The sequence below is a fragment of the Glycine max genome, chromosome 1 (genome assembly GCF_000004515.6).
Source record: "Glycine max cultivar Williams 82 chromosome 1, Glycine_max_v4.0, whole genome shotgun sequence".
Classification (NCBI taxonomy): domain Eukaryota; kingdom Viridiplantae; phylum Streptophyta; class Magnoliopsida; order Fabales; family Fabaceae; genus Glycine; species Glycine max.
In genome coordinates this window covers 49,805,361-49,828,505 of record NC_016088.4, presented here as the reverse complement: position 1 = coordinate 49,828,505, position 23,145 = coordinate 49,805,361, and the positions used below count along the sequence as shown (strand labels likewise).

Below are 23,145 nucleotides of genomic sequence, written 5' to 3'. Positions count from 1 at the left end.
ATTGAACAATAAAATTGAAAACACTGAATGAACTGATAGTAGTTTTTTATTTTCTGCTTTCAAAACCCATTGAGTTGAATCTGATGACGGCATGACTCAGTTTTTCATTCCGTAAAATTTCTTTACTTTAATTTCCGTAGCAGTTCATCCTTACAAAAAATCTTCCGTAGCTTCTTTCTCTTCCTCCTTTTTGGGTCGTGAGTGTACACGCATCACGCATGGTAGCTTTCCTTCGACGCTGGATTCCACGATGGAAGGTGTTATCTTCACCACCCTGACGGGATAGCAAATCTTTCATGGTTCGTTCATTAACCATTTTCACTCTCATTTCTCAAATTCCTTTTTTTCCCCTTATATCCCTAGTTTCATTTTAATCGGGTCACATATATTGAAGCTTTTCACGAATAGGGTATCGCTTGTTCTTCCTAATTCTCTTTTGTTATCTGAGGTCGGTGTTCCAAGATCTGGTCTTCTTATGATGCGTGCGTGTTTGTTTCAACTTTAAATGTTTGAAATTCATGTAAGCCTAGATAGACGCATCTCTGTAATCGATATATTTTTTTTTCCCTTTCATTTTACTGTGTGGTGTAAATTGGTTGTTAATTCTGTTAAGGGATGAGAGCTTTTGTTTTTTTTCTGGTAAAATTGACGAATCCGGTGTATTTTTCTGACTTTTATTTGATAGCTTGAGACTTAAAGTACTCGAAACTATGTTTTTGGTCCTTGTATAAACTTCTGAGAAAAATGCTAACACCACCCTCAAAGACACTCTTTTTTAACACACACACTCTATTATTGTATGAAATTTATTCAAAATTACATAAATTTATATGTATCACTTCTTATTTAATGAGTCTCACTAATGGTTTTTATAATTTTCAATAAATTTAACCAATAGTAATAAGTGTGTTAGAAGAAGTTTATCAGAGTGTACTCGGCAATTTTAAATTTTGTTATTCTTGGGAAAGAATTAAATAAAACCCTTTTTGCTGGGTGCAGAAATTGAGAATTGCTGCTGCTAATAGACAAGCTTCCATTAAGATGGGGGAGTTCACCGGGAGTGGTGAGTATGTGACTCACGGTGAATTACCTTCCTCCAGGCCAAATCATTCAAGGAAAGTTACAGTTCTTCCTCTTGTGTTTCTCATCTTCTATGAGGTTTCAGGGGGGCCTTTCGGGGTGGAGGATACTGTGCACGCAGCAGGTCCTCTGTTAGCCCTCATTGGATTCTTGCTTTTCCCATTGATATGGAGTGTTCCTGAAGCTTTGATCACTGCTGAGATGGGTACCATGTTCCCTGAAAACAGTGGTTATGTGGTTTGGGTTTCGTCTGCTTTGGGTCCCTATTGGGGGTTTCAACAAGGTTGGATGAAATGGCTGAGTGGGGTGATAGACAATGCATTATACCCAGTTCTATTTCTTGACTATCTGAAGTCAGGAATCCCTGCTTTAGGTGGTGGATTGCCAAGAGTTATTGCAACATGGGGTCTTACTATAGTTCTCACTTACTTGAACTATAGGGGTATGACCATTGTGGGATGGGTTGCTGTTTGTTTAGGGGTTTTCTCACTCCTCCCTTTTGTGGTTATGGGGTTTTTGTCAATTCCAGACCTAAAGCCTTCAAGATGGACTGTGACAAATCTGAATGATGTTAACTGGAATTTGTATCTGAATACTCTATTTTGGAATCTCAACTATTGGGACTCCATAAGTACTCTTGCTGGAGAAGTAGAAAATCCGAAGAAAACTCTTCCGAAGGCTTTGTTTTATGCTGTGATCCTAGTAGTTCTAGGGTACTTCTTTCCTCTTCTAATTGGTACTGGTGCTGTTCCTGTCAACCGTGAGTTGTGGACAGATGGCTACTTCTCAGATATTGCTTTGATTATAGGAGGAGCATGGTTGAGATGGTGGCTTCAGGCTGCTGCTGCGATGTCAAACATGGGAATGTTTGTTGCTGAAATGAGCAGTGACGCCTTCCAACTTCTAGGGATGGCTGAGAGGGGAATGTTGCCTGAGTTCTTCGGCAAGAGGTCTCGCTATGGAACACCTCTCATAGGAATACTCTTCTCAGCCTCCGGCGTGATTTTACTGTCATGGCTGAGCTTTCAAGAAATTGTTGCTGCAGAAAATTTCTTGTACTGCTTTGGAATGATTTTGGAGTTCATTGCGTTCATTCTGTTGAGGATCAAACACCCCAACGCATCCCGGCCTTACAAGATACCGGGGGGAACTGCTGGAGCAATTATCATGTGTATCCCTCCGACAATATTGATTGGTGTTGTGTTGTTTTTCTCCTCCCTTAAAGTAATGGTTATAAGCCTTATTGCTATGGCAATTGGCCTTGTGATGCAGCCTTGTCTCAAATTAGTTGAGAAAAAGAGATGGATGAAGTTTTCCTATAGTTCTGAGCTCCCTGATTTTGGCAATCAGGAGGGCAATCGCTCTTTGGTGCATTAATCTGTCCTGTTTCAATAATATGGAGAAGATTTGCTCTTCAAGGTCTTCAAGCATGCTTGTTAATTTCACACTCCTCTGAAAACAATCATATAAGGGGAGCTTTGTATCCTACACCTTTGGTAATTCAGCTGTTTGTCTATGTTTTTAGTTTGATCAATAGATGGGGTGGCTATTAGAAACGTGGAAGATAGTACTAGTATTTAGAATGTCTTGGGAAATACGATTATTTGATAAGAAGTGGATTATGTTATCAATTGACAAGAAAAAATTAGATTTTTTTTCCTTTAATTTTAAATTGTTTGCATTTCATAAGTGTTTGGTAGAAAAGCTAAGTCATCAGTCCAAGTAACTTTGGTCATATGGTGGCTTGTATAATATTGTTAGAATCTTATTTTTGCTACGAGATTGTTAGAATGTTTGGTAGACGTGCTTTATAGAAATCTATTCAAGAGTAATATTATTTTCATTTAAAAAATTTATAACACCTTTTTACAAATTTATTTATTTTCTCTCCTTTTCAATATATTATTTATTTTATATCACACTTTCTTTCTTTTTGTTATAAAAAGTGTTGTATAAATTTTGGGTAGAAATAACACTTTTCTTTTAAAAGTTCGTCTAGGATATTTTTAGAATTTTGTTAGATTTTTTTTAACGTCACTCACACTCACTCAGTGGACATTCATTTCAAATCATGCAGCAGAAACCCCACCCCTTGGTCTCTCTACAGGGGTTAAAGGGAGGGTACTAACATCAGGTTGGATTTGGTCCCTTGGAAACTTTGAATAAAACTTACGTTCAATGTAACTGACGTTTGTCTTAATGAGACAAAATATTGTTTCGCAGTTTTGTGCATTGAATTTGAAGGTGTTTTTTTTGGTTTGACAAGCATTAAACTGCAATCCAAAGGTTTATTGTTGAAAAAGTGAAGTTTGATTGACCTTAACTTTGTAAACTTAGGCTTAGTTGAAGGGAAGTTTAATGTAACTCAAAAAATAACTTGATTTCAATGTAATTCATAGTTACTAAACTAAACTATCCCAAACTAGATATTAAAAACAACCATTTTCACTCAATTACTTAATTGTTAGTACCAAATTAGACAGGGATAAAACTGACTATGAAAATACTAAATTGAATAATTTTTAGTAAAAAAATGTTATAAAATAAAATATTAAGTACAAATAATGATAATACACAAATGGATTTCGAAAGATAAATATTTTGCTTGACTTTAATTTTCATGCATTGTCATAATGTAATTTTTTTATGCTATCAATTAATTATAAATTATCCTATGCATGGTTTTTAATATAGACATCGTAAGTGTCAACAAATTTATTATATATTTTAATTTAGAGTTGAATAACAATATAAAAAAAATTCATGTTATCAATATATTTTAATGTTTATTACCAAGTCTTAAAAAAATAGCTGTAAAAAAAAGTCTTCAAGAAATCATTTATTACTAGCAAGAATTAGTTCATTACACAAGTATTTGTGAATATTTTATCGTATTTAATATTAAACGTAAAAATAAATAAAATTAAAATAGTTAAAACAAATTTAGTTGAATATCTAAATAAAGAAATAAATTTAATTTCTTTTAATATAACATTTCTAAATTATGGATTACAAAACAGTAAGAACAAACGATTATACAATTTTCAATAATAAGGGCTTAAATTTGTAATATGAAAAATTGTGTACCGATTTTGATTTAAAGTTTTTAGTATTTAACATCTTTTTTAGTCACCACTCACCATCGTAATAAACATTTTCAAAATTAGCTTCAAGATTTAAATATTCGCGCCAAGTTAACCGCTCAATCTCACATTTCAATCTGAAATTCGCGACCAAAGAGATGAAGAAAACCGGAAAGAAAACCAAACCGACGGTGGCGGATCTTCTGAAATCACCGTCGCCGGTGGCTTCACCGACGGCGAATTCTCCGGCGATTTTCAAGAGAGCAGTTTCTTCCTCCTCCAAGGGCGCGAAGAGAGGTTCGCGAGTTGCTCTCGCCACCAGCACTTCTCCACCTCGCGGTCACAGAGCTCCGAGCAACATCTCCGACCTCAGGAACTTCGCCTCTTCCGGCGTCGACGATCTCAAACGCCGCATCGATCGCTCTCACTCCGAGATCCTCAAGGATCTCGAGGCTTCTAACTCTCGTCTCCACAAACGCTTCAAGGTTTCTTCTCTCGCTTACGCCCTCGCTCTCTTACAATCTTGATAACATTGCATTTCTGAGATCGATTTATACAATGTTCTTCGAATAATTCACTGAGATTATCAATTAATTAATTCTCATCTTGTTGCTCGGAAAACAAACGAAACAAAAATAAAAAAAAAATTGAAGCGGGACTGAAAAGTATTCAAGGACTAGAATATGTCAAACGTTAATTCGAATTCTGTGATTTTATTCAAACTTTTCGCGATCCAAACAGCTTATTATGGAATATTCACATTATTGACTCTGTCTTCTCTTCGTGATGCTTGATAATATCAATTGCTAGCACGTTCTGTCTAGTTTAGGAGAAAATCAGAAAACTGAGAGAGCTAGAGTGAGTAGTAAAGTAGAAAATCAGATCTGAAGATTAATCGCTCTGTGGTAAATTTGATTAACAAATCAGCATTAGGAAATCTGTAAGAAGTAACAAATTGGTTTTAATCGATGTAAATCTTTGGATTAATTATTAATAGTCACTTAGATGTTTGTATTTTGAAAATTTTAGATGCAGAATCAAGCATACCAGCAAGTTATGGATGAAGCAGAGAAGGAATACAAAAAGGTGTCTGAAAGAATAACGGAAAGCAGAGATGCAATGAAGGTGTTGTTTCCTTTCCTTCACCATCACTTTAAACTATCGTTAGGAAACATTATAAGATTCTAATGGTTATTAATTTCTCAGGCCTCTTATGAAGAATTCATGGCAGAAGCACAAGCCAGCGCTTCTCGTGGTATGCATTGTTCGATGAATACCGAAAATGCTTTTACTCTGATTCATCACTGTTATTAGAGATGTAGTTTTGTTCAACATCTTTGATTTGAGATGTCCTTACTCCTTACTACGGAATTTAAGTGCTAATTCATTTGTAAAAGATAGTAATTTTAATTTTAAAAATTTCAGCATGCAAAACTTCAATCGTTGAGCTTTCGCAGTCGTTTGAGAAGGCTATTGACTCTCTTCGAAACCGTTACGGAATTCCATCAAATTAGCCATGAGTAGCTGGGTGGATGCTCAATTGCTCACTGATTGCATTAAGGTAAACATTACTTTTTTGACGTCTTTCATGGTTTATGGGATTACGCAGTACTGTTGCTTCGTATTCATTCATCTAGCCGTAGAGTTTAACCTCGAATGATGATTTCCTTTAATGATTTTATGCATGTTCTATTGAAAATTGAAATATTCACAGGGTTAGCATTTTTCATAAATTGATTTAAGAATGGAAGTTGCCTATATGCAGAAATCCAGCATCCCCAACTAAAATTGAAGGAATGATTAAGAATTCAATAAGCTAGAAATAACTGGAAGACACAAACAAATCAAATTTGGTATCAATGTGAGAATGCCGCCTTTCTTTTTCGTTGAGAGTAGCATTTTTTTTCTTCTTTGTACAATTTTTTCTTCTTTTTTAAATTGCAAAATTTGTCTTAAAAAGTGGTTGAGTAGCATTTTTCTTTTACTAATGTTAAAAAATGAGTTAGTTAGACAATGTGACAAATGCTGATAAAAAGAAACAGAATGTGACAAATGAAATAGAATAACTCGATCAAAATGAAATGAAAAATATGATTAATAGCTAAAAGTTTGAGATTAAATTATAGATCATTATTATTCTGTTTTTTTGGTCCATCTATTGTATTCGCCGTCACATTCCAAGTGACACTCTGCAGTAAAAAAAAAATTACAAGGGTAAACATCCCGAAACAGTGAAACTTATTTTTGTCAGTTAATGAAAAAAAATGCTGCTATGGCAAAAAAGGAAAGCAGCATTCTCATTGAAAGCAAATTTTATTTGTTTTGTGCTTTAGTGCCGTCCAATTATTTATAGTTTATTAAATTTTGTGATTTTTCTTTACCAGAGCAGGTTAGTTGTATTTATCATTTGCCATGGGAAACTTTTTCGCGTAACTATAAATTATAATTACGGCCATCTTAAGGCGCCACTCAAGCCTTGCTTATCCGACGTCCAGTTAGATACTACTACTACTATGGTACTGCATTAGTATAATGCTTTTGTTTTTTTTTTTTTACAGTGTATTATAATGCCTTAAAAATTTAAAATATGTATAAATGGTATTAAAAGGGTATAACAAATGAAACAATATAAATTATAGTCGTCGGGATAAAAAGAACTAATCTGGTGGAATGGAATAACTCATTTCTTTCTCCTAGAGAGTGTGATTATTGTTAATTTGTTTTCCTTAATAATTATGCTAAACGAATCATGCACATAGTTTAAGCTATTCCAGTTCTAGTGACTAGTGTTAAATTACGTAAAAATAACATTTTCAAATATATGCGTGAGTAGTTAACGAATTCTTCTCCATCATAATTAATATAATGAAATTCTATACATCCTAGCGTCACCAAAGCAAATGCACAGTGCAATAAGCTAAATGCCACCACTCAACCATTCCACTTCTTTGAAGAACAAAAAAGGCAAAAAAAAAAAGAAAAAAAGAGAAGAAGAGAGTGAGAAAAGCAATCACAAACGGTGATGAGCAGCAGGAGGAGGTTCCCCCTTCTTCCGAAACGCAACCTCGGTGTCCAATCCAAAACCATCGACGCTGCGAACGTGAACCAAAGCAGAACGCTTGAATAGCTCCACGAGTGGCTGCACGCTGTAGAGGTCGTTAGCGGAGTACTTATCAGCACGCCTCGACAGAGCCACGTGCAGAACGCACACCCCCTCGGGCTTCAACGTGCGTTCGATCTCCGACACAAACCTCTGCGGGTACAGCGCGTGATCGAACACGTTGGAGAATTCGAAATCAAACGTGTCGTTTTGGAACGGTTGGTTGTGGAAGTCACCCTTCATCACAAGGGGAGGGTACGGAACCAGGTCCATTCCCACCGAATCAACGACTCCGATTCGCCGCAGCGCTTCCACCTCTTGCCCCACTCGTGCACCGATGCACAACGCCTTGGACGTGTTTTTTAGAAGCTTTTTCACCTTAAGGTCCTCGAAGAACCGCGCGAAGACGGGGATCTTGCGGTTCCAGTCGCGTGTTGTCCATATTTTTCGGAGTTTTGGGTTAAGGGTCTTGTTCAGCTGGCGCTGAATGTAGGATTCGTAGGAGGAGTAACCCGGTCGGATTCTGAGGTCTTTGGTTGTGATATGATGTTGTTGTTGTTGTGGGTAGAAGAGGTAGAGGAAGAGGAAGGGAAGGGAGAGGAAGAGGGAGATGAGGAAGCACCTTAGGATGAATGGTTTTGTGGGAGTGAGTTTCATGTCCGCATGCATATGAATATGATATTGCTCATCTCATGGTTTTTGGCGAAAAGAGAAACTAGCCGAACGTCTTCGTGGTTTTGCGCTATGTTTGGAAGGGACTTAGCTTGTGTGAATTGTTTTTGGCTTTGTGGATTTTCGCATGGGATCAGTGAGATGGATGAGGTGAGTGCGAGGAAATAAAAGGGGCTGGGACAACTGGCTGGGGGGCCCTGAAATTTTCTGGAAGCTGAATACCAAGAGAGAGAATGAAAAGAAAAGAAAACCAAACAAAAAGAAAATTTTAAAGTTGATTAATAGCATGTTTAGATTATGATGGAGAATATCATCTAACGTGAATTTAAGTAAATATTTATATGTTTGAAAAAGACTAAAGAGAAGTTGATTTTGAGGTTAGAGTTAGAATTAATTTTGAAATAATTTTTGTATAACAAAAAAAAGTTATATTAGGTTTCTATTAAAAATTTAGATTTGAATATATTTAACTCAATTTTGAAAGATAATTTAAAAGGTGAGAATTATTCTTGCTTATAAACTTCATTTTAGTATATTATTAATCGATGTAAAATTTGTGTAGTACACCTTTAAGCAACATCTAAGCGTAATGTTTGTAGGATAGGTTTAACACAGAAATTGCTAGAGTAGATTATCATCCCATCTCAAAATTTGAATACAAATGCCTATTGAAACGCAGATTAAACCGGAAAAGGATGATAAATACGCCGTTTATAATTATGAAATGACGTAGACGGAAGAAGGCGTGGTGCTTAGAGCGCATGCAAATGAGTCAAGGTGACACCGTTTCTGCCGTTGCTTTTGTATGTTTTGTTAACTTTAAGCCTCGCTCCAATTTTAGTTTTTAAAGTCTATCTGCATGAATACAAAGTACCTAACGGGTAGATGGGAAAAAAGAAGAAGAAAGAATTAAATAATTAAAGTATTAATGGGTCCAATCTCGGGCCAACAAATCAAGTGACAAAAATGCTCCACAAAGCCATGATTGTAGGGGCGGAGTAAGGAGAAGTAGGGAATAAGTCAAAGTGAAATGAATTGATATGGATGATCGCGCTTTGTTCACGCAAGGCTAATGGATCATAACAAATAATAGATTAATTCCATTTTTCATCATTCAAATTAAGGAAATCATAATAAGCTGGCCGGGTGGCCGTCCCGTTTACGTAATAAAATATGAAAAAGGTTTTGCAAATAAAAAGGTTCACATCACGCGACAATATCATATTCCAATAGCACTAGTATACAAAAAAAGTTCACATTTGATAACCGTTTATTTTGGATTATGTTTCAGATTCCGAAAGAGGTTTATAGGATGTTTCAAACGTACGATGAATGATATGTCGGACACGGGAAATCTGTCGCAGCAACTCCAAGCCAAGGGAAAGTAACAAACTCAATCACGTGAGAATAAACTTATGTTCAAATATAATAAAAAATTTAAATATTATATAAGTATAATATCACCCAACACCTTAATAAAATATAATCTTACAATGTACTCTGCCAAACCAATTACCATATATTAATTACATCGTTACTTAATTACAATCATGGTGATTGGCCTTCCGGCAACCTGTAGCCATAGCTATTCGCCCCAGCTTTGAACGGGCAATCCTCCCAATCACACATGGTTATAGAAATGATAGATTGAAATCATTGTAACAAGTCCCAAAGAACACTTAGAAATCAAATCACTAAGATTAGGTATGTGGTGAAAAAACTTGGATATATAATTTGTAAGAGATCATAGTAATTAAAAAGAAAAAAGAAATTTTTAAGAATACAAATCATTAATTAATAAACACAATAGGGCTATCATCGTAGTATCCTGCTTTTATGCTAACGAAACTCTTTAATTTTTCTAAAAATTAATTAACTTATATAAGATGTTTAATAATTTTTCTTTTTATCTTATTTTTCTCTGTGTGGATTGAGAAGTTTAATTTAAACAGGACCTATATATTACGCTCAACTTCTTAATTTCTAAGTAGACTCCGTAGAATCTGCTTTTATGCTACTTTAGTCTTTGCAAGAATTAGGACCTTTCAGGCTAAACTACATATATCCACTATATATAGTAATAAAATCGTCCTTGTCATATTCATCCGCTCCCTTTCTCCCAAACCCCGGAATGAAACTTCATTTTCCAGTCACTTTCAGAGTGTCATTATTCAACTTATGGGCAATCATACATCCATCACCACATCTTGGCCATCAACTAATTAAATAGTTATTGTAACTATAATTGTGCACAACTGCATAAGTAAATCATTGAATCTATTTTTAACTCATAACAAGGATAAGTTCAGCACTTAAAAGGAGACCTACATATAAATAAAAAAAGTTCATTATCGTTATTTGATTCAGAATAAATAATTAAATTGAACTGAATATTATTCTAAATATTATTTGTGTCTTGGAACTGGCTAAGGTCACGGAAACAAGCAGAGCTTCATTAGTTTATCCTCTGTCAAGTTGGTATGCAAATCCGTTGGCTTGTTTAATTGTATGCATAATAAGTTCAGTAACTTTTTCTGTTGAAGCTGTGTCTGCATAATAGTACGATTGGTGTTGGCTGAGAGTTGATACATTTTAAGCATATAACATATATGAGGGGAAGATGATATGGAGGAATTTTTCAGCGGTATGAGACAGTTTGTAAGCTGGTAACGCTTGGAACAATTGCTTAATTAGCTTGATACACCAAATTGACAGCGGGTACATTGGTTGTGTGGAAATGGATCACTGGACAAATCAATATTACAAAAGGAATGTTCATGGAAGTATGATAATGGTATTGATAAGCAATAACCTGATAGCATTGATGGGATAGGTTGGTATTGCTTTTTGCTGGCAGCTATACCATGATGGTATTGATAAGCAATACATGTTGGAGGATTTATTGGTTGCTGAGGTAGCGGGTTAGGACTTAGGATGCAATACTTATGTAATCTCTCTTAGGATGCAATAAGTGCCTTTTGTTTTAAGGTTATTGTTTAAAAAATCAAAAGAAAAAGATTTTATCAAAAATCATACAAGAGCACGTTAAAAAATATTATTAGTTGTTGGTTTCTGTTCATCATATATTATAATTGAGGATCAATTCTAAAATGTCATTTTCCACATCAAATTGATTTAATACATTCATCATTATTATATAATATAAGAAATGCATATCAAATTCATAATTCTTATAACTCTACTAATTCAAGTATGTTGTAGAATTAACATGATATTATTTCATAATAAAATTGACCTATGATGTTATTGAATAATTTTTCATTCCTAATGTATGCAATTGATGCTTCTTAGGTGACATATTTAGAAAAGCTAGGAGTGATAATATGTATGGGTCTTTGTAGATAAGTTAGACTAAATAACTCAACCTGTCATCCTATATTGGTTTGTCCTGCCTAACCCGCTAGGTCAATGACAGAATGAGATGGATTGATTCGTCGACTCGTTATATATATATATATATATATATATATATATATATATATATTTATAAAAAAGTTATAAATACTAATAAATGTTTAAGCTTTGGGTTACCATTTTGTATTTTTTAAGTTTATAGTATTGTTCAAAAATCAAAATACATATTTGTCATTACTTTTATATTATTTTATAAATTTAATTTCTCCAATATTTATCGAAAAATTTATATTAAAATCAAATTTAGGATAAATAATTAATATACTTTACATTCTCTAACTACATTTGTTCCTCTTAAAAAAGGCTTAATTTGTTTATTTGAATTAATTTTATGAAATAAGATATTAATTTTTTAATTTCTTTACTTATTTATTTTTTCATTTTTGACGGACCATGATTTTCTGCCTAGTATTCGAAGGTGGATTAACCCACCCAACTCATTTTTTTGGATGACTTGCTTTGTTACCCCTATGAAAAACCATAAACATCCATTTGTTATAGAAATTCTACTCCATTATATTATGTTAGGACTCATTAACATATCATTTATAGTTATTACAAATCCATCTAAGCATTTTAATGCCGTGCATCTGAATGATGAATCATGCTCTAAAATTTCTTTTATCATTGTGTTCTTCTCATTCTTCATGCATGATATTTTCTTATTTGACTTAAGTGAAAAAGGACTAAACTTCAGGGTTAGACATTGACTTAGTTGGTGTTTCAAAACCATTACCAATTAACACCTAAGAGAAGAATGTTGCTTAAGATTAAATGAATTAAGCAACCCAGTTAAAGTTGCTATATTCAACATTAAATTCACAAAATCTTTACAAATCTTCATATCTTCATACAATAGTATTAAATTAATTAATCATTTTTAAATCAAAAGCTTCCTATTTATTATTATTATTATTAACTAAAAAATAATGAATAAAGAAAAAAGAAGAAGAAAAACCATTTTTTTTTTTTATCGTTGGTGAATTGGCGTGGCATTTGGCAAAACTGCGAAGAAGAGCAGAAGAAATACCGGAGAAAAGAGAGTTGTTGAGCAGAAGAGTGTTGTGTTGTGCATTCGCGGAAGAAGAAGGAGCAGATGGGTAATCCACGGAAACCGAGTACCGCCGACGAGCTTCACACGGCGGCAAGGTCCGGTGATCTCATCGCCGTTAACTCAATTTTGGCTTCAAATCCTTTGGCCGTTAATTCCAGAGATAAGCATTCCAGAACACCGTATCCTCCTCATTTCCTCACTTCTTTTCTTCCTCTATTAATTAATTCAATTTTATTTTTTATGTAAACTCAACGCAATAGAAACCCTAACAATTAAATTCTTTCAATTAGTCGTTGTTGTTGTTCTAGATAACAAAACACAGTAGCTGGAATTGAAAATTACGTTTTGCTGGTTATTATAATGATATGATTCATTGCAGCATCTGTTTCTTTCGTTCTTTTTGTTCTGTGCATTGCATATTTTACCTATCTTGTTTGAACCATTCATTTTATGAAATCACTACATCATAATCACCCCTATTAGAGAAGGCTTACGTGTTCCTTAGCACAGAGATTTTCAGGTATGAAAAGGGTGATGTTGTTTGTTTAATCTGAACCTGTGTTGGTGCCATCATATATCTATCCCTATCCTTATGGCCGGTTGAATGTTTCTTCTGATTGCATTCTTGGCAGAATTGGAAAAAAAATTATGTGGATGAAGTGGTAACTAAGGGTATGTTTGATTTACTTCTCACCTTTTGGTTTTAAAAATTATTTTTCTAAAACAATTTGATGCGATTCAACAATTATTTCTCATCCTACATAGATTAAGATTTTAAAACAGGTGTTTTAGAAACCAAAAAACAAGAACAGTTAGGAGATGTTTTTTCATCCTCTTTTGTTTCATGGCCCTAACTTAAAGGTGTGTAGGTCACCTGGACTGGTGTTGTATGTGGTTAGACATGAGCTTGGTGTGGGTGTCTGTTTTCTTTAAATTTTGTTTTGAAAATAGGAATCGAATATACACTCTAGGTTTTTCTTTGGGAATTCTTTCTAGCATTGCCTTTCCACCATGTTTCTTTGACTAGCAACTTTGGACAATAGTCTGCATTTAGCTGCATTTTCTGGGCAAGCAGAGGTAGTCACTTATCTCTGCAAGCAGAAGGCTGATGTTGGTGCTTCTGCAATGGATGACATGGCTGCAATACACTTTGCTTCACAGAAGGGACATTTAGAAGTTGTCCGCGCTCTACTTTCAGCTGGGGCCTCTCTCAAAGCCACCACCCGCAAAGGCATGACTTCATTACACTATGCTGTTCAAGGTTCCCATATGGAACTCGTCAAGTACTTGGCCAAGAAAGGGGCAAACCTTGGTGCCAAGACAAAGGCAGGAAAGACCCCTTTGGATCTTGCTACCAATGAAGAAATCCGCTCCTTTCTGGAGGAATATGAGAAGTCAGCAAAGAATGGAGAATTGGGAAAGAAAGACAAAGATAAAGCTGAAGAATCTGATCCAAAGACATCCACATTGGGATCTGAAGGTGATTTGAGTTCTGAACCTGCTGCAGCTGCTATTGATGAAGAAGACAATGTGGGAGAGAAGAGGAAGAAGGGTAATGAAGATGGCACAAGAGAAGAAGAGTCATCACAACCAAAAAAGGCTAGAGTTAACTTAAGTCATCTCCAAAGTTCCGACGATACCCAAGAAGAAGAAAACCTGTAGTTTGGTATTTTCATAGTAGAACTAAAATTTTGTTATTGTAATGTAGTATGTAATTGTATCTGATTTGGAATCCCTTTGTTGGGTTAGTTGGCTGGACTATCTGTTGACTGTTAAGTAACGACCGATTCTGGATTAATACAATTTTCTCTTGACAATTTCTGCTGTAGCGTTTGCACGTGCCACTTTGCCTTTTAGCAGATAGCTTGGGTGTCACTTTGTTAATACAAGTTAGCCCCATTTTTGTTAAACAAGTTCAACACACCAGTAATCGCAGTGTGCAGCTAAACATGATGCAACAAGCCATTTCACACGCGGGTAGAAACTCATCCTCTAATGTACAATACAGGCAGTATATCATTTTTTTAATAAAAGAAAAAATAAACTCCAAGTGTGTATTTGATTTCATGTAGCATAATTGATTAAGTCTAAAATTAATTTTAGATAATTTTTTACATATATGATTTCATGTTAGAGAGAATCCAAAATTGCTTCTAACTTTATGTAACTTTTGATAGTTTTTATGTTGGATAAAAAAATTTATATCGAATTTTAATCCTAACTTTTATGATAAAAGTATTCAAATGTAAATAACATTACTTCAAAATTAATTTTAAAATATCAATTTCATTCAAAGTTAATTTTGTTCATACTTGTTGAAATAGGCACTAGGTTATCAGCAAGAAGCCAATGCTTATCTTTAAGGTGCAAACACAGGCAGTAGCTGCGCATTGTGAGGGTAATAAACAAAGCCATCTGCCCATCATAAAAATGGGTATACGTGCCCATTTTGAAGAGGGAAAATATTTAGGGCTTAATATAATGCATATGTAACAACTTCGGCATGTTTGGATACAAGCCGAAAGTCCTTTGAGAGCTTCTTTACTGAAAATAGAGAGAAGTTCTTAAAAGCATTTATCCTACAAGCTCAAAAACATCAAAGTTCAAAAAAATTACAGAAATGTACATCACACTGCATTTGAGTTCAAGTGACTCCTAACATTTTCCTTTTTATGTCTTGTAGATCTAGCCAACAAACTAAAGCACGTAAAAGAAGAAAACTGAATCTCTACTCTCTGTACAATGATACTGCTCGAAATACATTTACAAGGCTAAGCATCAGTTGAACAACATTAATATCTCTGCCAGTTCAAGTTCTTTACAATTCATCCATCCCTCAACCAGTTTAACATCAATCCCTTTCTTATCTTATTTACTATATAATGTTTTTAATCCTTTTTCTTTGATCCTAGTCTGTGATGACAAGAATTTTAAAAAAAAATTTATAAAGAAAAGGAATGCAGTTCCTAAACTCTTTCTATGTGTCCCAATGAACTCAAAAGACGTATGCACAGAAAAACATGATGAGATAAATCTCACTGATGGTTGCAGAGTTAACTGTTTAGGAATTGAATCCGGTCAAGGTATAGAGCTGAAACTTTCGATGGGATCAGATTCTTCAAGCATGGAAGCTGCTTGGAAGCATTCAGCAGCATCACTTATTCGGCCCTCATGTTTATGAAGCAATCCCAAGTAATACCAAGCCTTGCGGTTTGTGGGTTCTATTCGGAGTGCATCAGACAGTGAGCTTCTTGCAACAGCCAAATACTTTGAACCCATTTTTTGAATCAAAGCACCCATCGAGATCTTGCATGGAACATAGTTTGGTTCAAGTAGTATAGCATTAATAGTAGCACAAAGAGCTTCTTCATTTTGCCCACGTCCTTCAAACAAAACACCTGGCAGAGCACACGGGAAAATATAAAATGTTTATCCTAGAGTAGGCCACACAAATATTTCTATACAAGCAGATAAATCTTAGCTCATTGCTTCATTACAGGTTGTTATGGTATTATGCTCTACCTCATGGCCTTCATGGATGTGACTTTACAATCTTAAAACTTTTAAGATGGCATGTGGATCCAGCCTTAGGCCTATGACCAGGCATAAGCTGATAGGATTTGGATTTAATTGGACCCAACAAGGCACAGGGAAAACAAGTTCATTTGCATACACCAAAATCTCCCCTAAACTTCTCTCAATGAAAGCCCCAATTGATAGGATTCAACTCCTATCTAACAAGAAGGAAGATTATACAAAAATAAGAAAAGGAAGACAGAATACGTAAGAGCATATGCTCTCCAGATCTATTAAAGCCTTATTGGGCCCAATTTGGATCCATAATCCTATCATAAGCACAGCAACTATCGGGCAGGAGTTTTGCAGGCAAGGGATTCAATCGTCGGTCCTGCCTCAGCCTCAATTAGATCAAAAGGGGTGGGGTTAAGTTCAACATGCTTGAATAGAAAACTTCAAACAGCAAAAAGGTTTTGGTCTTGCCTTCAGTGTGCATCAATGCTGCAGAGTATTCCTTCAACTCCCTGACCTTTTGCAAACAGATTTCAGCATCCTTCCAATGAGAAAGACTAGCATATAAATTTGCCAGACCATGCCAAGTATCAAATTCATTTACTTTGTCCTCCTCAACCTGGAAAGAGTTGAAAAAATGGAGGTAAGATTGATTTTGCAATCAGCAATTTATAATTGAAGTCCCATCAACTGTAATTATGGCCAAAGTAAAGCTTATAAGGCTTAGACAATCCTTATCTCATGAGTTAATTTTTAGGGTTGAGTTAAGCTCAGGCCAATTCAAGATAGTATCAGTGCTTATCATAGATACAATGTTTTGGCCACTCTCAACTGGCCAAAAATCTACCAGGCACCACAATTTTCCTAGTGCAATATACTTGGCCCTGTGGCTTTCGGAATGCAATATTTTTTAAAAAATCAATCCTACATGGCCCGCAGTGCAATTAAAAGAAAAATCAGACCTACAATCCCCACGTTACAAATGATTAATCCTGGGCATGGGGGGTTGAATTAGGTCTAGGAAAAATTCAAGAGTTCTTATTCGAAACCCACTTCCCCCATTACATATATTCAGCTACAATTAGGACATGACTTGCATAATTTAATAACAAAAAAATTGACATGCCTGGCTATTATATTAAACATAGGAGTCCTGAAAGATGATAAGTAGATGGCAGAATCTTACCTTTGAACTAATTTGGAGAGGCCCAAAGGATTTCTTCTGGGCTTGAACCAATGCAAGAAGGTATCGATAAGTTTCAATAGCATCCATGGGTCGTGATTGGGAGATCATCAACTTTGCTTTCAGCCTAAGCAGAGGCCCCTGCTCCCATCTTGCAGTTTGATCTAAAGCAGCATCTGTCACCACTTCAGCTTCTGAAAATCTTTGTTGTGCAGACAAAATTAGAGCAAGCAATCTCCAAGATTTCGATACAGAACCGCCTGTTTTGTTAAAGAAATGCCTTGCAGAACGCAAAGCAGCAGGCAAATTTCGGTGCTCTGCATACTGAACAGCCAGTTCAAAAATCAGATCAGAATTGTTTGGCTCCAATCTAATTGCTGCCACCAATGACTCAAGAGCTTTGGACTGAAGGTGAGACCTCTCAAAGTCAGAGGAAGCAACCTTAGCTTGCTTTCCCAGACAAAGTCCCAACATCCGAAGAGCAACACCTTTTAAATGCTCATTTGGGCCATGAGCATTACTGATTGCCCTTTGTGCATGGTTCACTCCCTCAGCAGCAAGATAGGGATCCTCACTGCAGATCTTGGCTGCTAACAACAATGATGTAAGGTCATTTGGTCGTTCATGTTTGTGCAAAGACTTCCTTAGCAGATTCAAAGCACTGTCATTTTGTCCAGCTCCACTATAACATAAAGCTAAAGTATTCCAACAATCAATTCGATGGTATACTCCAGGCCTCAATTCTTCAAGTTGCTTTGCTAAAATAGAAGTTCCACCACATATAGAAAGTGCAAAAGTCAGGTGTTCCATGACTGAAGGATCCCATTTCATCTTCCCAAGGCAAAAATCTTTCAAGAAATTCATCAATAGCAGAATAGCCTCTTCAAGATTATTTTTAGGCACATATGATCCATCAATCTGAACTGCTAAACTAGGTGGACTTGCCTCCACCCCACTGTATAGCAAAAAAATAACAAATGACTTCTGAATTCTTGCACAGAAATCATTATGAAGGTTCCATTGACCGAGAAGGGCTCGCCTATAAGCAGAGATTGCCTCATCATAGCAACCAGCTTGTTTCCAAAGCTCTGGAAGGAGCTCAACTGCATGGCTGACTATTCCTTGCAATCTATTATCCACTTGAATATCAGGATTATCCAGATAAAATATCTTCTCAACGGCATCAAGAATACGTCTACAGTCATTAGCAGCCTCTGCAGAATCCATCAAACAAGCATTTCAGTGTGTTCATTCTGATTAAGAAATATATATTAAAAATGTAGGAGGAATCATTCTCATTTAGAAGGAAAAGCAATATTAAGAAAGTAAAGGTGAGGTTGAGAACAACTTTCAACAACCAATACTATATTCAATACCAGTAAATTTCCCCAGTTTTTGCAGAGACTTGGATTTTAAGTAGATGGCTTCAAGCACCAAACTAGCAGCATGCTGAGAGACTGAGGAGGGTGATTCAGTGCGAGTGCGACCTTTCTTCACTGGTGTTTTTTCAGAAAAGGAAGGTTGCAATCTCTGTATGGCAGCTTGGAGATCAATCCCATCAAACACACGAAGAGCACCTTCTACATTACCTCTCTGATACTCCAACTTTCCAAGAAGAGCTCTTGCTTCCTGTTAAATTTTTAAAAAGTAACAATTGGGCAAAACTCAAACATCTGATTAATTTATCCCAATAAATATGCTGCTCCAATCCAATGTCAAGAATCAAGGCATGCAAGATGTTCATATACAAACATTTAAGGGATCATTTGGATCAAATTTACTCATTGTACAAATTATGAGATCCAGTTCTTGTATTGCTATATTTATCTAGCTTCAAATCTAACACATTATGTTATGTTCATGTGTATAAATTACAATCCATATATGTTTGATGCTCATAAAAGAGTAATCAGAGCACTGATCACATCACAAGAAAATTTCATGGTCACATATGAAATTTTATTCTGAGCAAAGGAGTGATCCTAAGGTTTGACTCAGAAGAAAATTATCCCCTAGTCATTGAAGGTTTTGAGAATAACAAATAGTTACTGTTACCTAGCTAAGGCAGGAATTACAATTTTTTCTTGTTAAAATTTGATTCCTTTTGTCTGCATTTCTACCCTATGTCAATTCTGTAACATCCAACAACAGATTTGTAGTAATTAACCAAAAAAATTTGGTTGTTCGAAATGTAATCATAGATCACAGAGTCCAAACATAGCCAAAAAGGGGACAATTTTGACAATTGAAAGAAAAGAGTTTATAGATGGCAGGCATTAACATATTTTCAGTAGAAGGTTAGGAGTTGGGACCAGAGACTTCTACAACCAGACAAAATTAAGGTAAAGGAAATCATGATAGATGCCAAAGACCTTTTAATTTGATCTTAGGATTAAAGATCCAATTATATCCTAAAAACCAGGAAAACGCTAATGCCCTCCAAATTTCAACCATTTCATTATTAACATGATTAATGACCTTGCACCCACTAGTCTCGATAGGTTGCTCCAAACAGTAATATATAGCAAGACAACATAATGAAATCGAAATAATTAGCAAGCATGATGAGCAATAATTGCATGTCAAATACCAAAAAGTAAAAAATGTTTTAGAGACAATTATTGCAATCATTTGACACCAAGTGGGAGTTTGAGATTAGCTTCCTTCAATAATCCAAGTGAGAATGTGGTCCTTGGTTTTTGCTTCTTACTATTTGCAAATATGAAATGCACAATCCAGAAACAGCTGCCACCAAATGTCATAAAAGGGAAAGAAAAGGAGAAAAAAGGGAATGATTGCACTTTGCAAACAAAAATGGCAGGCACAAACTAGTTAACTATATGGGAGCATTAACAAACTCACCTCAAAATTGAGCGACAACCCTTCTCGCAATGCCTCTTCTGCCTCTTGAATATTTCCTTGATCAAGCTTGGCCTCAACTTCAGATGTAACCATGCGGCTTCCATTCGCATGGAACTCTCTAAATGACATGCTCCCATCCTCACTGGACTCCATCAATCATCTCCCTCCAACCTGCACACACACACACACACACCCATGATCACCCATTCCGCTTAAGTTCCAATTTTTATTAACCCTTTCATGCTTCCATGCCATTGCACACTCGTAATTCACATTTCAGAAAAAGCTAAACAAAACCTCTTACACACATGTTCAAAATCTTCAGAATCACAGTGAAAAACACAGTTCCCCATTTCACACGGCATTGCTCAAAAGTCAAAACTGATCCTAGCAATGCCTTGTGGCTTATAGGATTCAACTCCCAGCAAACGCATGTTTTTGACCTGCAAAACTCGCTTTTGGTGGAATGGGGGTTCGATGATAACACAAAAATAATCAAACTTTGGAAGCAAAATTAAAAATTGTAACGAGAAATTCAACGGGTAGAGAGAAAATTGCAGATCCAGGGAAGAAGCTGGGAAATGGAACAACGAAGGGTAAAAAAAAAAAAAACGGTTGTGTTGTGTGACTGACCAAAGCAACGTGGCGTTGGAGCAGAGGTGAGAGATGCAACAGTGACCTCAAAGAAGATCTAGGGGACCCTTCAATTTTATCAGCATTTGATCAAAGTTGCATTGCATTGTATTCCAGTTACCCTATGTTTGTGTTTGTTTTGTCCTGTTTGAGGAAAAAAACAACAAATAGAAAGAAACAGAACAGTGGTGGGTGGTGTGAGGTCAACCGCTGTTACAGCTGGTGAGAGAAGAGAATGACCAAAATTGAATTCAATGCCAAGAAAAGTAAGAATTAAATATTATGACTTCTATACATGGTAGAAATTTTTACCAATATGGATAATGTAAAGATTCTCACAATTTTAATTAATTTAAAATCTAAAATTAGTTTATTTATCAACTCTGAAAACTCAACTATTCCAAAACAATAATTTTGTCGCTAGCAATTTAAGATTGGATGACATTTTGTACTTATGTTTAAACTAAACTACCGTAATAACACAGGTGTGAGATTTAAAATATACTATATTTTATATTATTATGTTGTTTTTAATATTATTTAAAAGAAAAGTCTCTGCAAATATATACCAACTAATCATACAAAACAATAACATAATAAAAAAGAAAAATATGTAAGAAAAGGATTACAATTGCATGTACATAAGGAGACAAGAAAGGAAGTCAATTTGAAGGGACAGTGGGAGAAGAAAAGTTATGATTAAACGGAAGATGAAAGATAGGAGGGCACGATGTCAATATGTACTATAGAGAAAGAAAAGTATGGACAAATGGAAGGTGAAAAGGTAAATTACCAATTAAATATTTGTAGTATGAGATAAAAATAAATATTGTCTGATTTCTTGTGACATTGAATATAATTTTTAAAAAGGAAATTATAATATAGAATTGATAATTGATTTAAATTTATACACTATTATTTAATTAAAAATCACGTTAGATACAACTTTTTTTACAGCACATTAGATACAATTTTTAAAAAAGTTAATAATTATACTATATATGATAATTAATTCTAAATATAATTTTTAAAATAGATTTTATAAAAATCAATAATCATACTATATATAACAATTTATAATTAGATGTTAGTGTAAAAGAATATATCTTATATGTATTTTAATTAAGATTTTAATTTAAATACATTATCAATTTATATCAGAAAAAAATATATTATCATTCAGTATAAATTATTATATATGATAATATTATTAATTTGTATAAGAACTATTTAAAAAATCATAAAAAATCTAATAAGATTATAAAAAAATTATACTAACCATTTGATATGTATCAAGGGTGGTCATGAGTTTGGACCAACTTGTGAGCCCAACCCATATCAATTAAACCGTTAGAAAAAGAAAATTGTTATTTCTACTCATCCTACTTACTTATTAATGCACTTTGCTTTATAATTATTTTTACTAAAATAGTCTAGAAATTACACTCCTTTTTTATAATTCTTATTGTGTCTCCAACTAGGTCAAAGCAGAGTGAGAGAAGTTCATGAAATTATGCACACTTCCAAAATCATTGTTTCTTTTTGTTCTTGTTTACTCCTTAATTTTGTAGGTGGTCTAGTGACCTAATTTCAAGTATTTCTCTCAACATTAATTAACTAATGTATTTAGATGGTGTGTAATATTTAATTATGCCATCCATCGTGCCTATTAGGGGCTTTGTGCGAGTGTCAACGGGTTCAATGAATCTTAGGGTTTGTAGATAAAAGGGGACATGCGACTTGGTGCAGAATGTTCACTTTATAGTCAGACGGTAAGGGTTGCACGCACTCCGCGGAGGTGGTAGTTAGAGGTTGGCAGAATTAAGGAAAGGGGAGTGCAATGTCTAGGCTATTTTAGGAAAAATAATTATAAAGGAAAGTGTAGTAGTAATTAGGGGAGTGAAAATAGAAATTTCATAGAAAAAAAAAACAATTTTATTGGATTCAGATTTGAATGTTGCTTTCTGCCAGTTTCTGTTCCATGTTATTGTATCATAGAAAGTCCAAATTCCAAATTAGTTAGATTTTTCATATTGGGGACTTTTTTTTTTTTTTTAATTAGAAAATAAGTATTCAAACATAGGATAAGTCTAATTGGACCTGATATCCTCTCAAACCAAGAAATTAAGTTAGGTTAAAAGTAGCAACAAAAGTTAGTCTAATAAGAAAAATAAATTCATATCCTAAAAGGACTTAAGTTTTACATCTGTTATAGATGTGAGAGAATCTTGTTGGTAAATAATGGTATAGAAATCCAATCTACCTAAACTTTAAATCAGCAAAAAAAAAATGTATGTTAAAGAGAAATATTTTTAACTTCTAAGTTATTCCAAACACAAAACAAAATATTATTGTGTGTTATTGAATAAAAAATTTCCACACTCTTGTAATATAAATTTCATCAACTAAAATTTTACCAGTTAAATTTGTCATTTTGTTTAAAACAAACTTCGCATCATTTAAAGAATTATTCATTTTCATCACCTTAATTTTTTTTCATACTCCCTACATTCTC

General features: G+C 34.6%; 5 protein-coding genes across 8 annotated transcripts; 3 read left to right on the top strand and 2 right to left on the bottom strand.

Moving 5' to 3' along the window:
- Window positions 1-2,745, top strand: LOC100813355 (probable polyamine transporter At1g31830). 3 transcript variants are annotated; one of them, XM_003517036.5, is made up of 2 exons: window positions 1-299; window positions 1,000-2,745. In XM_003517036.5, exons 1-2 carry the CDS (start codon window positions 297-299, stop codon window positions 2,455-2,457), a joined length of 1,461 nt encoding a protein of 486 aa, XP_003517084.1. In that variant the 5' UTR covers window positions 1-296; the 3' UTR covers window positions 2,458-2,745. The 3 variants fall into 3 exon arrangements, with proteins under 3 accessions (XP_003517084.1, XP_014630858.1, XP_006573486.1); XM_014775372.3 differs by having other exon boundaries at window positions 296-448; XM_006573423.4 differs by having other exon boundaries at window positions 297-520.
- Window positions 2,746-4,208: 1,463 nt separating this feature from the next.
- LOC102666051 (uncharacterized) lies at window positions 4,209-6,050 on the top strand. Its single transcript, XM_006573422.4, has 4 exons — window positions 4,209-4,648; window positions 5,193-5,288; window positions 5,370-5,418; window positions 5,589-6,050. Exons 1-4 carry the CDS (start codon window positions 4,322-4,324, stop codon window positions 5,675-5,677), a joined length of 561 nt encoding a protein of 186 aa, XP_006573485.1. The 5' UTR covers window positions 4,209-4,321; the 3' UTR covers window positions 5,678-6,050.
- A 946-nt stretch (window positions 6,051-6,996) lies between these two features.
- Window positions 6,997-8,171, bottom strand: LOC100811557 (uncharacterized). Its single transcript, XM_003516446.5, has one exon. It carries the CDS (start codon window positions 7,930-7,932, stop codon window positions 7,174-7,176), a length of 759 nt encoding a protein of 252 aa, XP_003516494.2. The 5' UTR covers window positions 7,933-8,171; the 3' UTR covers window positions 6,997-7,173.
- A 4,164-nt stretch (window positions 8,172-12,335) lies between these two features.
- LOC100812821 (putative ankyrin repeat protein RF_0381) lies at window positions 12,336-14,241 on the top strand. The gene is made up of 2 exons (NM_001317439.2): window positions 12,336-12,603; window positions 13,468-14,241. The coding sequence occupies exons 1-2, from the start codon at window positions 12,467-12,469 to the stop codon at window positions 14,084-14,086; spliced, it is 756 nt and encodes a 251-aa protein (NP_001304368.2). The 5' UTR covers window positions 12,336-12,466; the 3' UTR covers window positions 14,087-14,241.
- A 744-nt stretch (window positions 14,242-14,985) lies between these two features.
- Window positions 14,986-20,875, bottom strand: LOC100811018 (protein NPG1). Of its 2 annotated transcripts, XM_006573421.4 has the most exons (7): window positions 20,631-20,875; window positions 20,306-20,452; window positions 19,998-20,168; window positions 18,512-18,764; window positions 17,139-18,349; window positions 16,424-16,571; window positions 14,986-15,822 (listed from the first exon to the last, which is right to left on the bottom strand). In XM_006573421.4, the coding sequence occupies exons 3-7, from the start codon at window positions 20,148-20,150 to the stop codon at window positions 15,503-15,505; spliced, it is 2,085 nt and encodes a 694-aa protein (XP_006573484.1). In that variant the 5' UTR covers window positions 20,151-20,168; window positions 20,306-20,452; window positions 20,631-20,875; the 3' UTR covers window positions 14,986-15,502. The 2 variants fall into 2 exon arrangements, with proteins under 2 accessions (XP_006573484.1, XP_003516493.1); XM_003516445.5 differs by lacking the exon at window positions 20,306-20,452.
- Window positions 20,876-23,145: the final 2,270 nt, after the last annotated feature.

Excerpts from the sequence above, each read along its gene's own strand:
- LOC102666051 (XM_006573422.4), top strand. The coding sequence starts at position 4,322 with ATGAAGAAAACCGGAAAGAAAACCAAACCGACGGTGGCGGATCTTCTG. Across the intron at positions 4,649-5,192 it reads GTCTCCACAAACGCTTCAAG|ATGCAGAATCAAGCATACCA; the intron begins GTTTCTTCTCTC and ends TGAAAATTTTAG. Across the intron at positions 5,419-5,588 it reads ACAAGCCAGCGCTTCTCGTG|CATGCAAAACTTCAATCGTT; the intron begins GTATGCATTGTT and ends TAAAAATTTCAG.
- LOC100811557 (XM_003516446.5), bottom strand. The coding sequence starts at position 7,932 with ATGCATGCGGACATGAAACTCACTCCCACAAAACCATTCATCCTAAGG.
- LOC100812821 (NM_001317439.2), top strand. The coding sequence starts at position 12,467 with ATGGGTAATCCACGGAAACCGAGTACCGCCGACGAGCTTCACACGGCG. Across the intron at positions 12,604-13,467 it reads GATAAGCATTCCAGAACACC|TCTGCATTTAGCTGCATTTT; the intron begins GTATCCTCCTCA and ends TTTGGACAATAG.
- LOC100811018 (XM_006573421.4), bottom strand. The coding sequence starts at position 20,150 with ATGGAGTCCAGTGAGGATGGGAGCATGTCATTTAGAGAGTTCCATGCG. Across the intron at positions 18,765-19,997 it reads GGTTGTCGCTCAATTTTGAG|GAAGCAAGAGCTCTTCTTGG; the intron begins GTGAGTTTGTTA and ends AAAATTTAACAG. Across the intron at positions 16,572-17,138 it reads CTCTCCAAATTAGTTCAAAG|GTTGAGGAGGACAAAGTAAA; the intron begins GTAAGATTCTGC and ends AACTCTTTCCAG.